The sequence below is a fragment of the Hibiscus syriacus genome, unplaced genomic scaffold (genome assembly GCF_006381635.1).
Source record: "Hibiscus syriacus cultivar Baekdansim isolate YM2019G1 unplaced genomic scaffold, ASM638163v2 tig00109925_pilon, whole genome shotgun sequence".
NCBI lineage: Eukaryota > Viridiplantae > Streptophyta > Magnoliopsida > Malvales > Malvaceae > Hibiscus > Hibiscus syriacus.
Window position 1 is genome coordinate 113,890 of NW_024062531.1, and position 13,849 is coordinate 127,738.

The 13,849-nt window shown below is 35.1% G+C and overlaps 1 protein-coding gene, 1 long non-coding RNA gene and 2 pseudogenes across 2 annotated transcripts; 3 read left to right on the forward strand and 1 right to left on the reverse strand.

The window, feature by feature from the left end:
• Positions 1-292: 292 nt before the first annotated feature.
• On the forward strand, positions 293-3,826 carry LOC120210540 (annotated as a pseudogene).
• A 2,605-nt stretch (positions 3,827-6,431) lies between these two features.
• On the forward strand, positions 6,432-10,093 carry LOC120210516. Its single transcript, XM_039209236.1, has 11 exons — positions 6,432-6,509; positions 7,270-7,363; positions 7,462-7,568; positions 7,780-7,815; positions 8,084-8,191; positions 8,404-8,487; positions 8,560-8,678; positions 9,125-9,226; positions 9,480-9,596; positions 9,684-9,749; positions 10,024-10,093. Exons 3-11 carry the CDS (start codon positions 7,497-7,499, stop codon positions 10,091-10,093), a joined length of 774 nt encoding a protein of 257 aa, XP_039065167.1. The 5' UTR covers positions 6,432-6,509; positions 7,270-7,363; positions 7,462-7,496.
• Positions 10,094-10,185: 92 nt separating this feature from the next.
• Positions 10,186-11,102, forward strand: LOC120210544. The gene is made up of 3 exons (XR_005524509.1): positions 10,186-10,474; positions 10,632-10,666; positions 10,909-11,102. It is a non-coding gene; the product is annotated as an uncharacterized LOC120210544 (long non-coding RNA).
• Positions 11,103-11,402: 300 nt separating this feature from the next.
• LOC120210542 lies at positions 11,403-13,478 on the reverse strand (annotated as a pseudogene).
• Positions 13,479-13,849: the final 371 nt, after the last annotated feature.

Below are 13,849 nucleotides of genomic sequence, written 5' to 3' on the forward strand. Positions count from 1 at the left end.
CCAAATATAACATAGAGACTAAATTGACATCTTATGCATAATAGAGGACTTAATTACAGAATTTGACCAATCCTAATTAAGAAAGGAGTTAATTGTCATTTACAAAAGTGGATATAGTTCAATCTAGTACGTCTGCCCAAACAGAAACCAAAGACAAAAATAGTGTAATAATTAAAATAAAAAACAGGAAAACAAAACAAAACAAAAATTATTATTATTATTATAAAGCTTTTTTTCTTCATTCGACCCTGTTTTTCGCACCAAAAAAAATTTAATCTTTAATTTATTCGCTAAAAAAAAGAAAAGAAATTGCATCTTTGAAAATCGTTAATCTCTCGTTCTCTCTCTTCAATTCATCGACTTTGTTCCACAAAATCTCTTTCATTTCTCCGCTGAATTCTTTCAAAAATTCAAAAACTTCAAATTCCATTAAAAGAATACCCCAAAACCCACCTTTTTGTTGTTTTTTTTTTGTTTCTGGGTTTTTATTTTAGAGGCCGGCGTTGGCTAACGTGCGCAAGAATTGCTTAAGGCGAAGGCAGAGGAGGTGGCTTCTTAATCAAATTCAAGTTTCTGATTGTGGGTCTTCGTCGTTGTTCTGTTGTTGTTGAAAATTAAATCTCGGACGTACACATTTGCACGATAACGGAGATGATAGCGGGACGGTGGGGTACGTGGGAGGAGCTTTTGTTAGGTGGGGCGGTTCTCCGTCACGGTGCCCGTGATTGGAATCTCGTCGCTTCGGAGCTCCGAACACGAACCATTTCTCCTTCGGATTTCACTCCCGAGGTTATTATTAGCCAATTAATACACTTTTAAATTCAATTAATGAAGTCTCATTTGATTTTATCCGTTTGTTTAATTCTTTATTTATTTAATATTCGCATTAAATGAAATGGAAAATGCATGAAGACAGCGACATGAATTTTTGTTTACATTTTCTGTGGAAAACATGTATTGACTTTGACTACCATATTGTTTCCATTTGCATGATTATGATTTTCATTACACATTATTATTTAAAAATTTACCTTAAAAAATGGAAGTAATGGTTATTGGTCAATGTCAACGATGGCTTCTTGGTTGCCACGTGATGTCCACGTGACTGATGTGGAGTAGTGGTTGGCCTAGAAATCATGCATGAAGCTAAACTTTGGTTAATAATGTTGATGTATAACGGATGAGATAGTGGTTTACAATGATTTAAAAGGTCGTGGAAGGAGATGATTGATGTGATGATAGCGATTTATCCTTTTTGGTATGGATGAAGAGCCGATGATGTTAGATTTGATTATAAGTCGAGGGGCTCAAAGTCCGACACATTAAATTTATACTTCTTGTCATGTCTACTTGTAGGTCCCTATCAAGCTGCCCTCTTATCTGGGTGCTCCGGGACAGTACAACAAATAATGTATGATCTTCAGGGAATATATATATATATATTGCAGCCATCATTATCTACTTTGCATTGGCCAATGCTTAATTTTGTTTAGTACAATCTACTTTCCAAAAACCATAGAATTTGTCCTAATGTTTGATGATAACGACCTAAAGTTCGAACCCCGCAAAGGGTTTGCCGTTTGAACTGGTTAAGGGATGTAGGTTGGCTCGTGTGACGTTTACGTACGGTTCTGCTCCGACGATTCTTGAAGTTGCTATGAATCATGTTTCCATAAGAATTTGTACGGACCAACTTATTTAGTAACTCTACCATATGAGCTCTTGTTGATGCAGAAAGGAGTTTAGATGATAGTACTGCTATTTCTATGAAGTGTGTGAAACTATTCGTCCGCACCAGTTAAGTTTATTCATGATTTTTTCTGATGAAGTCGGTATCTTTCTGCAGGTTTGTAAGGCTAAGTATGAGGATTTACAACAGCGTTACTCGGGTTGCACGTGAGTAATCCTATCGGGAGTTCGTTTGCATGCTTTACATTATGAAATCTGATGTTCTGTTAACTTTATTTTGTTACATTTTCCTTCTTAGAGCTTGGTTTGAGGAGTTACGTAAACAACGAATGGCGGAGCTGAGACGAGCTTTAGAGCAATCTGAAGATTCGATTGGGTGAGTAATTTGCCTTTATTGCTGACCGGGATATGGTTAATCATATAGTTAACCACATTCAATTCTTCTCAGGCAAATGCATTAGGCTACTCCTTTTAGGAATCTGTCAATGGATTGAGCTGTTGGAGTTCCATAATACTTAAATTGAGTTTTTTTGGGATAGTCGTAATTTCTCCCGTTTGCATAACGGATTGAACATAACTTAGTGAAGGTATACTTAAATTGAGTTTCGGAATTTGGTCGAGTTTATAGTTTCAGATGTCTCCGAGTACATGGACTTGTATAGGGTTTGTTCTTCGTTTTTGTGGATTTTTTTCATCGTAAAAACTTGCATTATTGCATTAATATTACACCGGGCTCATGCTAGGCATTTGTAGGTCGTTGGAATTGAAGCTTGAAAGCTTAAAGGCTGAGAAGAGAGATAATTCACCGGTTGGCTACGATTGCAGTCAGACGGAATCAGTCCTACCATGTCCTAAATCCCAAGGAGTTGCATTTTCCAGTAAGGATACATACAAGGATGGCCTCTCTGCAGGTAGTTTCACACAGGAAGCCGAGACAAAATGGGCACCTGATTGTCCGGTTCCAGCTACAGTGCCTGCTGAAGACATGGACTCAAAGCCGGGAAATTCACCGACCTCAGCCGAGGCAGAGAAAATTCCGAGCATTGATAATTTGGCCGATGCTTTCCTTGGAGGACAGTTGCGAGGTATAAAGAAGAAGAGAGGGAAGAGGAAGAGAAATGTTGCAGTAAGGATGCCAAAGAAGCTAGTGTCGGAGAAAGTGAGTTTCTTGGCACATCGGATTTCGCAAGTGTCTCATGGTGTAAAGAAACTTCAGCTAGCAACTCTGCTCACATTTGCCGATCTTCAGGTGTCGAGGATCAGAGCAGGGATTCTAGCAAGGAAGTGTTTGATGAAATAATGGGAATTTTCAGTTCTGTGGCAGAGAACGATTGTGCTTCCGTATTTCGACGAAGGCTTGACAGCCAGGTAAGAACGCTGTGCTTCCGTATCTCGGTTTAGCTTGTTAATGATTACTGAGTTTTTATGTGATAAATAGATAATCTCAACATTGTTCTTTTCTCACATTCAGAAAAGAGGAAGATACAAGAAATGATCCTCCGGCACATAGATTTCGACACTATAAGATCACGAATCGGCGATAACTCAATCATATCTGTCAGAGAACTCTTTCGGGACATGCTGTTAGTTGCCAACAATGCGTTGGTTTTCTACTCCAAGAACACACGTGAATATAAATCCGCACTACTTCTTAGACACATCGTCACTGCAACTTTGCGACAACATTTCAAGGAGTACGGAAGTAAGGTTCCAATCACCACTTTTACCTCTCCCAGAACAATGCATAAGCCTCCCGCCAAGCCGCGAAGCATTCGTCCCGGCAATCGTAAACAGCTGGGAAATGCAACTAACAATAGGAACCAAGTGGTTGGGAATTCACATGTAAATAAAAAACCAACCAATGCAAGCTCTCCTCCGTCAGTAGAATCCTTGGCGGTGACGAAGAAGGTTTCGGCTCGTCCGAAGAAAGGGGGCTGTGGACGTGCTAATCAAAAGTCCGAAACTCCGGCAAAAGGAAGAAAGAGAACTCGAGCCCGGTGATCATGTTGTACAATGTGTAATTGATCTTTTTTGTTCTTTTGATTGTACTAAATGTAGAGGTGTCTATATGGCGTAAAAGTTTGCCATTCTACCTTTTTGGAAAACAGTTGCAGAACAGCACTCTCAGATGTAACACTAACACTAATCAGTGAAAATAAATGAAACAAATTAAAAAAGAAGAAAGAAACCCTTGTTTTTTAGGGTTAATTGTAGAAAACCCTCCTTAAATTATCATTTAGATTCTAAATTAACCTTAAATTTTAAACCGTTTCGATCGAGTCTTCCAAGTATTAATATTATATCAATCGAATCATTCTATTAACCTAATCATCAATTTAGACCTCAAATATCAATTCAAATGTGATGTGAAGTTCATTCAAAAACACATAAAAGTGTAAACACGTATATATCAAATTTTAACATGTTAAATTCAAATTATTCACGCATAATACAAACGTGATTACAATTTGATTGTACGTTTTAGATATGCTCCATGAATATTTAAGCTTTCATTCGACACGGAAACTAATGGTCGTATTAACAAAAATACTTGATTGATACAATATTTTATATTTGAGGATCTATTTAAAACATTTTAAAATTTAGGATGAATTTGAAATTTAAATCATAATGTGATATTATTCATTTTATTATTTAGCTGAACAAAGTTTTACAAATTGTAACCGAAATGAATGTTAAGCCTGGCAACTCAAGAAACCCATATTACATGGGCCATGCGCAAAAAATTGGGGTATGATGGCCACAATCATGGCCCAACTTAGAAAATCAAATATAACATAATTAAAGTAATTAAATAATATAAATACTATACGAAGAATAATTGTTTTTCAATTATATGATATTAATATGTTAAATTTTATATAAAATATAAAATACTTAAAATATGATGAGCAACGAGTATTTTTATAATTAAAAGACTAATAAGAACTATAATTGTGATTTTATAACTATTTTTTTATTAATTTGGGGTAAATACAAAGTAGTATTTGTTCTAAGATAACTCTCAACCATTTGACATTGATCGCTCGTACCTTTGGCATTGCCGATGCTCGAACCCAGGACCTAAAAAAAACATAATACATTTATTACCGAGGTCACAAGAGTTCGTATTTTTATCACTATTTGAATGATCAAAATCATTTTTTATCACAAATTCACACCTATAAAGATAATCTAACATTGAGCGGCTAAAGCACAAACGAAACGTAACATTAGATACGATATTTAAAAAATAATTAAGTGATTAAAACATATGTATAAAAGTAGGTGGGTGATCAAATAGATAGTTTACTCAAAATTTATTTTATGTTTTAATTATTAGATTTTAATTGTTATATAAATATTATATAAAGTAAAAGGAATCAAGAATATTGTGTAAAATAATCTAAGTAAGGAATCTACCTCCCCCCATGTGTTTCTTTACACGAAAAACGGGTGATTTTGAACCAAAAAATAAAAATAAAAATTGCAAGCATGATACGAAACATGTGCTATGAAACAATATGTGGCATGCATGATGATCTGCATGATACTTACACGAGTGCATCTTCAATTCTTACGATATAAACCTAGGATCAGAAATAGGGCGTGAATGTACATGAATGGATTATATAGTTTTAGCGTATTATTAATATTCTTAATGGTAATGACGCACCATGCCAACATTAGTTTCCGCTAACAACATATTTGCTACAATTTTGGTTAATATATCTTTGCTTAAAGTCAGACCATCGTATAATATACTGCGTGGTATTTGATTCAGATTTTTAAATTAGGAATTTAGAATATAATATTACGAATAAAGAAAATTAAATTTAAATATTAATTTTTAAACAAATATAACTTTATTTAAATTGAGGATTTATTTTATAATATGAAGTCGTCAACTGTTGTCAACAATTTTACCAAAATTATGGATAACTGACTACAACTTTAATACAAAAATTAAAATAAAAAAAAGGAATCAATCAAAGAAATAAGTACTGCAATAAAAAGTAAAAATAAAGGGGATAATGAAGAAAATAAACATTACAAGAACCATGTTTTTTCTTTTGGGTATTGTCTATGTAATTTTTCTTTTATTCGTCGATTTTTTTCTTTCATTTTAATATTTTTTTTTGTGGATTGATTTATATATTTATATATATATTTTTAATTTTTTGTTTGTTTGTTTTATTAAAACTATAAACAGTTGGTCATTATTTTTACGAAGTCATTACTAGTTGTTGATAACTTTTTATTATAAAATACACATTCCAATTTTAAATTATCACACGACAATTTAAATAAAATAAAATTTTCTAAAGAGAACTATATATTTAATTATTATTTTTAGTCTAATTCTATAAATATTTTATCATATCTTTATTTCCCTAATTTTTTTCTTATATTATTCCCCGAATTAAGTCTAATAGGCCATTAATTCGATAGTTTTTTTTTCATTTAATATGATGTTTTGGAGAAAAATATCTAAGATATGTCGTTAGTTAACAATATCTACACAATTTAAATTTTTTTAATAAATGAAAATCCATGTGAGATGGAGTGATAGTCAAGTGAGATATACACACGCCACGCCACGAATGTTTTTTTTCCCTTGATGAAGCTGTTGCTATTCCATGAAAATTAAAAAAATATTCCTTTTCCTCTTGGTTTTTTGCTCAAAAATTAATGGGAATGTGAGTATTTGGAGGGGAAGGAGCTATCGCCCTGGGAATCATTGGCAATTCATTTCTCGACGACTCATTAACCCGAAAGCTTAAATCAGCCATACGAAAGCTGAACTGCTAAAAGCAAAGGTCCTTTGAAACTGTGCATGGCTTTGCTTACTCTGTGTTTCGCCGGTTCATTCAACTTGGTTTCGTTCGAATCAAACTACACTTCTTATCCCAAGTTTTTTTTACTCGTTTCACAGCTTCAGCTTTGACCAATCATTTTTCCTCTTCAATTTATGGTTTTTCTAATGGTCGGTGGATCAAGATCCGGTAATAGTTCACGGTCATTCTGTTTCTCATCTTGTAGATATTATCTTAGCTTCCTTTTGGCTTTTGGATTTTCTCGTTTCACTCTTTTCTTTTTCAATCTAAAAATCAAATCTTTGCGGTTAAAACTATTGTTTTTATTCCTCTTGATATTTTCGTTTTTTTGCTTTTAAATCTCGACGAGGAGTTCAAAACAGTAATACCCACGGCCTTAGATCTAACAAATACTCAAACAAACTCTTTCTTTGATTTCAATGTTCTTTGTTAGATTCTGTTCTGTTTCTCTTCTAGATTTTTGGGTGTCGGTCTAAATTTCTAAATTTAGAATGGCAACGTGAAAAAACACTTTGAGACGGCACATGCACATGCACAAGCTTCAACTTATTTAATCACCGTCTTGAATTTTAAGCTTACATATTTATTTTATCCTCCTCGTGTAACTTCAATTTCCTTATCTCAGTTGCTGAAGCTATAAAAGAGAAAAAGGGTTCTTTTGTTGTTATTATGTATAGTGTCTCAGTAGAAAATTAATTAGTAGCTTATATAATTGTATCATTTACCTTGAAATTCCTTGCAGTTTTTTTTTAGGGTAATAGAAAAACTTTGATTGTATGAAGACATGTCAATCATGGAATGCGCTGGTCAAGAAAATAACTGCTTTATTTGAGGGGGTATGTTCTTTCTTTGCTTCAAGCTTGAAGGCCTTGTGAGATAGAAATTTGAGTAGCATTTTAGTTTTAAAGTTTATAATTCTCTGATGCTGTTGCAGGTAAACTGCGGCTTTAAAAGAATCAGATTCGATTTATGGGAGTTATTTGTACAGTTATGTTGTTCATTGTATATAGAACCACAAATTATCAATACCTTAAGACAGAGGTTTGTCAACTCTTTTTCTCTAGATTTTTGTGGTTTTTTATATTTGTTTTGGCATTGTGGTGATCAATTGTGGATCTTTTGTTACCTTTCGGTTCACTACGTTATCGACACTGGTTTATTGGAATAAGCTGTCTGAAAAATGATTGCACCTTATGAGGCTTGCTACATCTATATTCTAATCTCGTTTAAATGTTTTTGGTCTTATTGTCAGATGGAAACCAAATTTCACCCTTTCGGAACAGTAAAGGTAAACTCGTCCTTTTACTTGTAAATTTGTAATCTTGCATATACCTTGCCAAGTCAGTTTTTAGTTCCTTTCCATGCTTGAGCTTGTATAAGTTGAAGCTTTTTTGTTTTTCTTCTGAATATGTTTTGAGAATGAGTTGATTAAGTGCTTGCATCGTATGCTGTTAGGATTTATTTTCCTTCAATCGTTTCCGCAACTCTTTTGTTGCATATTATTTTCGTGGGTAGGATTACCAGTATGGGAAACTAAAAGGTGTGTTTGTGCCTAGGATCATCGATTGCATTATGGGAAGTTTAAAGGTTTACCTCGTGGCATTATGCAAGCTCGTTCAGATTTGGAACTAAGGCCTCTGTGGTCAAGCAATTCGCAGGCAAAGGTGAGTCTCTAATCTTTTTGTATGCTAGCTTGAATTTATGCATGCAGCTCACTTTCTTTGTTGTTTTTTCTCTTTAAATGGAAACGGTAACAGATGAACTGCCAGGCTTTACAGTTCAATGACTGTCGTTGTCTGCTGTATTCTTGTTATTCTTGCATAAAGATGAGATTCTATATGATTGTCTATAACGTTAGCTGGTCATCTCATTGCAGGCTAGTGTTACAACAAATAAGAACTTGCTAGCAATGCCAGTTGGTATCAAGCAAAAAGATAATGTTGACGATGTCGTGCAAATGGTATTCCATCTTATCCTGTTGATTTTCAATTTGATGAACTTCACATTCTTTTCCTAATTTTGTTGAATTCAGTTTATTGCAGCGAATTTTTCCATTATTTTGTTTCATTATGATGGCAATGTGGAGGGATGGTGGGATCTTGGTTGGGGTGAGAAAGCCATTCACATAGTAGCTCATAACCAAACAAAGTGGTACGCTTGCTACTGGTCCAAGGACTCTTGCGAAATGTGTTGGTGGATGTGTATGTTCATATCAAAATTGAACTATAAATAAACACAGATTGCACCTATTGTAGGTTCTCATTGAAGCTGTTTCTGATGAGATGGGGAAATAATGATTTTTATTGGTTTTAAGTAGGAGTCTTCTGACAGTTTGTGTTATTGTCGTTATGTACATTATGAAAAATCAATTAACGTTTGTATGTGCCAACTCTAGGAGCTTGTTCTTACTATAGAATAGGGTTATGGACTTTGGACTGCTTGAAGAATATTATTCTAACAATGCTCTATTTGATTGAATTTCCTGATTAATTGCCAAATGGTCTGTCCTTTTTGTTGCTTCAATATGGCATTTCTTATGTTTACTTTTTCCTTTAATTGAATATTGGATCAGCTTCTTGGCCTCTTTCCTCTTTCAGGTGGTTTGCAAAGCGCTTCCTACATCCTGATATTGTGTCTATTTACGACTACATATTTCTCTGGGATGAAGATTTGGGGGTAGAGCATTTTGACCCTATAAGGTAAAGGGCTTTTATGACATTTCTGGTACATGCAATATCTTGATGTTCTCTTGCCTTTACATGATATTGTGTATTCTCTTTGATAATATAACTTTGTCTGGTTTTCTCAACGAGAAAACGTTAGTTCTCTCTTTCACGGTCACTATGTGTGCTTTGCGAGGCTTTTGCTTGTTGCTTAATGACAGAGCATGCATTATATTTTTGGGTAAAAAACCCGAACATTTTGATTAATTGGCCCGTCTTCCTTTTCCAGGTACTTAGAAATTGTGAGGTCTGAAGGTTTAGAGATTTCTCAGCCAGCTTTAGACCCAAATTCAACAGAAATACACCATAGAATCACTATACGCGCGAGAAAGAAAAGGTTTCATAGGTAAACCGGATGGTCTCTGACTATTCACAAAAGGCTTGCGTATTATTGCTTGTATAATGCTTACATGTAAAGTTTTGATCGTCACAGGAGAGTCTATGACCTCAGAGGTAAAACAAAGTGTTCAAATGCAAGCGAGGGGCCACCATGCACCGGGTGAGTTATTTATCATCATATTGCTTGGATGCATGATAGAATGTTTTAAAGCAACTTGATGACAATAATTTTGTTCATCAATGTTTTTGTAAAAGTGCAACTTAAATTACATATACCTATATATGAGATTCTCTGCTACGAGCTGATAAAGTTATCTGACTATCCAGTAGATTAGACTGACAAGAAATGGACTAATTGAAACTCGAAGAATTTCTAGTTTCATTATCCAATTAATCATCACTATACTAATTTAGTCATTCATATTACTTTGTAGATTTGTTGAGGGAATGGCTCCTGTGTTTCTAGATCTGCCTGGAATTGTGCATTGCATCTCATACAGGTAAATTTGCATGTTGTCCGTCTACTCGAAATTGATAAAGCCGTTGATTCTTTGTTTCATTCTCTCATTTAGCCTTTTCTTTTTCGTCCAAATGATCTTGTTCATGGATGAGGAGTAGATATGAAACTCGGGTATTGTGCACAGGTAAGATTCGCTTGATGCTATTTTTGCACCTGCTTAGTTAACCACGTTCATTTCCCTTTCGTTTCTAATAAACATATATTTCATCATGCAACTTAGAAATAAAATATTTATTACTGTTATGTATGTTATTACAGGGCGATCGCTCGAAGAAGGTGGCCGTGGTTGATAGCGAATACATTGTTCATAAGGGTATACAAAGTTTGGGGGTAGTGGGCATCCCATAATGAGGACAACCATAAAGGTCTGCTTCAACTACTTCCCTTCTCACAAGTTCTGTTTATCATTTTGTTGCATCAAGTTAAACTACAATAAGCGATTGATTCATCGAGGCTATCATGCTGCACTAGATTGATTGTAATTCATTCAGTATCTTAATGCATTTTTCTGCTGACATGCAGAGACACAGGCTTCAAGTTTCGATCTACGAACTGAGGTGAGATTACTGATTCTTCAGTTCATCAATGTTTCCTCATCAGTATATGCGCTCATGAGCGGCTCTAGTGCTTAGGCCACACCTCTTGGTTCCCATTTGAGCATTGACAAGTCTCGATATTTGATGCTTTTCACCTTCATTTGTAAACGAAAGATTCTTCGGATGATTGAATATGATTCCTTGTGGCACATGATTTGCTTAGATTCTTACACAGATGAATTCTAACGAAAACACTGTTGCAGATTCGGAGGCAGTCGATATGGGAACTTAAAGTGTTCAAAGAACGATGGAATCAAGCTGTGGAGGAAGACAAGAACTGGGTGGATCCATTTCTAAGTATCAAAGGCGCAGCAGACTACAACAAAAACGACTAGACAACTAGGTTTCTAGCCATGGTCGGATAGTGGTGAATAATGGGTATATGTTACTTATAACACACAGATACAGTTTAACGTTTCAGCCATTACTTTGTATTTTTGCTTAGTTCGTAAAGCAATTTGTTGGATGGTATTTCATTATTTGAATATTTTTTCTTACCATGCTTCCAAATTTTCTCTAAATTCAAGGACCAAATTTAACATGACGTTTAATCAAAATAGTTACAGTTCTAATTAAATTAACTATTGCCATCAGCCCGTTATTAAATATGTTAAACAGAAATACAAGGACTGAATTGTAAATCTGAGCATAGTATATGGATCAAAATCAAATTTGACAAATTTTAATGACATTATTGTTGATGTTAACATAATCATTTACGAATGGTCAAATTACAAAGTAACATGTGGTGACTAGCAATGAACATACATACCGAAATAAAATTACTAACTTAAGTCAAATTCAAAGGTTGTTTGAAGATTAAACAAAGCAACAATCCTAGTTTTCTGGTCCTTTTTGCATAAATTTATGTTGCTTCTGCAAAGCCTTCTTCAGAACCACCAAAAACCTTGTTCAAGATCATGGCTAATCTAACCCCTCCTTGAGCAATCCTTTTCATTACATAGGCATCCTTGAATCGAAGTATTCCTCTATAAAAACCAACAAACAAAAATAAAGACAGTATTAATGGTGTCTTTACTCTTTTAGAAACCGGTTTAATTGCGGTCTCGGTTCCTGTATTCTTTGCACATTTGAAATTTAATTCATTAAAAGTAGAGGGAGTAGCTTTCGAATGTGCAAAGAGTTTAGGACTGAGCAAAATTAGACCTTTACAGAATAATATACGTACCTGCTAGTGTTTGTCCGGACATTACGCCTTTGTAACCCCATTTGCAAGCTATGTTCATGCTCTCTGTAGCATACCTACAAATGTGAAAATGGTAACTTTGATTAAACCCTAAACAGATTATCAACCAAGTGAACTCAAACTCTTCAATTTCTTTTTTATATGCGTCCACTCGTGTCGAACAAATGAATGTCAGAATATGATTGGATACATACTTGTACTCATAATTCGAGTTCGAGTAACATAGGCAAAAACGTAATTTTCTGAATTCACTAGGTTGGTTTATAATTGTCCTAAAGAGGGTTGAAGCTTACTTGTTCAAGCATGGAAGAAGATCATCACATTGTTCCCATGCTGCAACATCATCATACCAGATTCCCTGCTTATGGTTGGATACAAATATAAGTCGTGTGATCCGTTAGTATAGTGTCTGTACTCTTAGTTAGAGAGACGAAGGGTTGAAAGAATACGAATATAAGCAATAATTCGGAATAAAAATCGAACTTACATCGGTGAAATTCCCTACTAAGTCTTCTTGAAGGCTGCCCAAGTTTTGTTCATAGTAGTCCTTAAGAGCCGTAAGGATGATCTCCCTATCCCACACCTATACATACACGATGCATATTAAATTTCTGTTTGTTACTCTATGTTTAGTTTAATAAGAAATTACTCACATGATGCAGATTCGATTTGTGTCTAAACCAGCGCAACACGATGGTGTTCCCTCCTTCATCGTCGTGAAACCGACGTGCATCGGCTGATGGATATCTCCCATGAAGTGCGACAAGAACAACAAGGCCTCTGTCATGTTATCTGCAGGGAAACAACGAGGCCATTGGTGTTACAAGAATGATAATGATCGAGTTACGGGACGGGTAATAATGTTACTTACAGGGACGATCCGAAGATCCCTCCCTGAAGTGCAGAAGCTGTGAGGTAAAGTTTTGGATTGCACCGGCGACACACATGTCCTTTACGCCGTGCTGATCATGACAGTCCCCTAGAACAAATGACAAATTTTGCATTATTTATATGTATAGAATTCAATATTGATAAAAAAAAGATTGCTTAGCTTTCTGCTTACTCGAAAATTCATACGAGCAAGCAACGTCCGGAGTATCAATGAAGTGGAGTGACTTGTCCCATCGATATCGATACCAATGCCGGACTTGGTCCGGCCATACACAGAGCGACGAAAGGTCTCCATTGGCATAGTCCGGAAGCAAATTTTCAACAGCTGCTGCAGCCTCGGGCTCTAATAGACCCTATAGCAAATGAGAATAAATTTCTTATTATGCTCTTGCGACACGATCCGATAAATCGATCCGATAAATCAAGCCGAACCGAATCGTGTACCGAGTAAATCGACCCTAAACAAAAGAGTAATGGAACAAACAGTACCTGAGCAATCCGACATGTTAAAATGTGACCTTCTTTACTCCAACCATGGCTGTAGGCATCAAATCGGAGCCAGAGCCGCCAACAAAACAACCCCAAACAAAGACATCCTCCCCGACACGACCATCGTCTTGTTAAGCCAACACTTAATGTATCAATTTCGACAACTCACGACAACAACAAAAAACTGGTCCCATAACAATGAGTTCATCTTGTATAAATAATACAAACATCATACGTGATCATTGAGTGTAAGTTTTCATTTCCACTGTTTCACGTTACCCTAAGGTTGAACTGCTACTGATAAGATCAACGTAAAAGCTATTTAGCTATAATTTCATTGTCTTCTAAGAGTGACATAGATTCATGTGTGTTTAAGGTCGGTTTTTTAGATTTTGAATACTTATAATAATGAATTCTTCTATTATCAATTTTTGTATTTATAACTCGAACACAATATTTTATTTAAGGAATATTAAATTTTTTTTCAACCGAATATATATCGATAAGTTGATTTTCTATCGAAAGAATGGCATATGGTCATGAATTTTGCCTAGAAT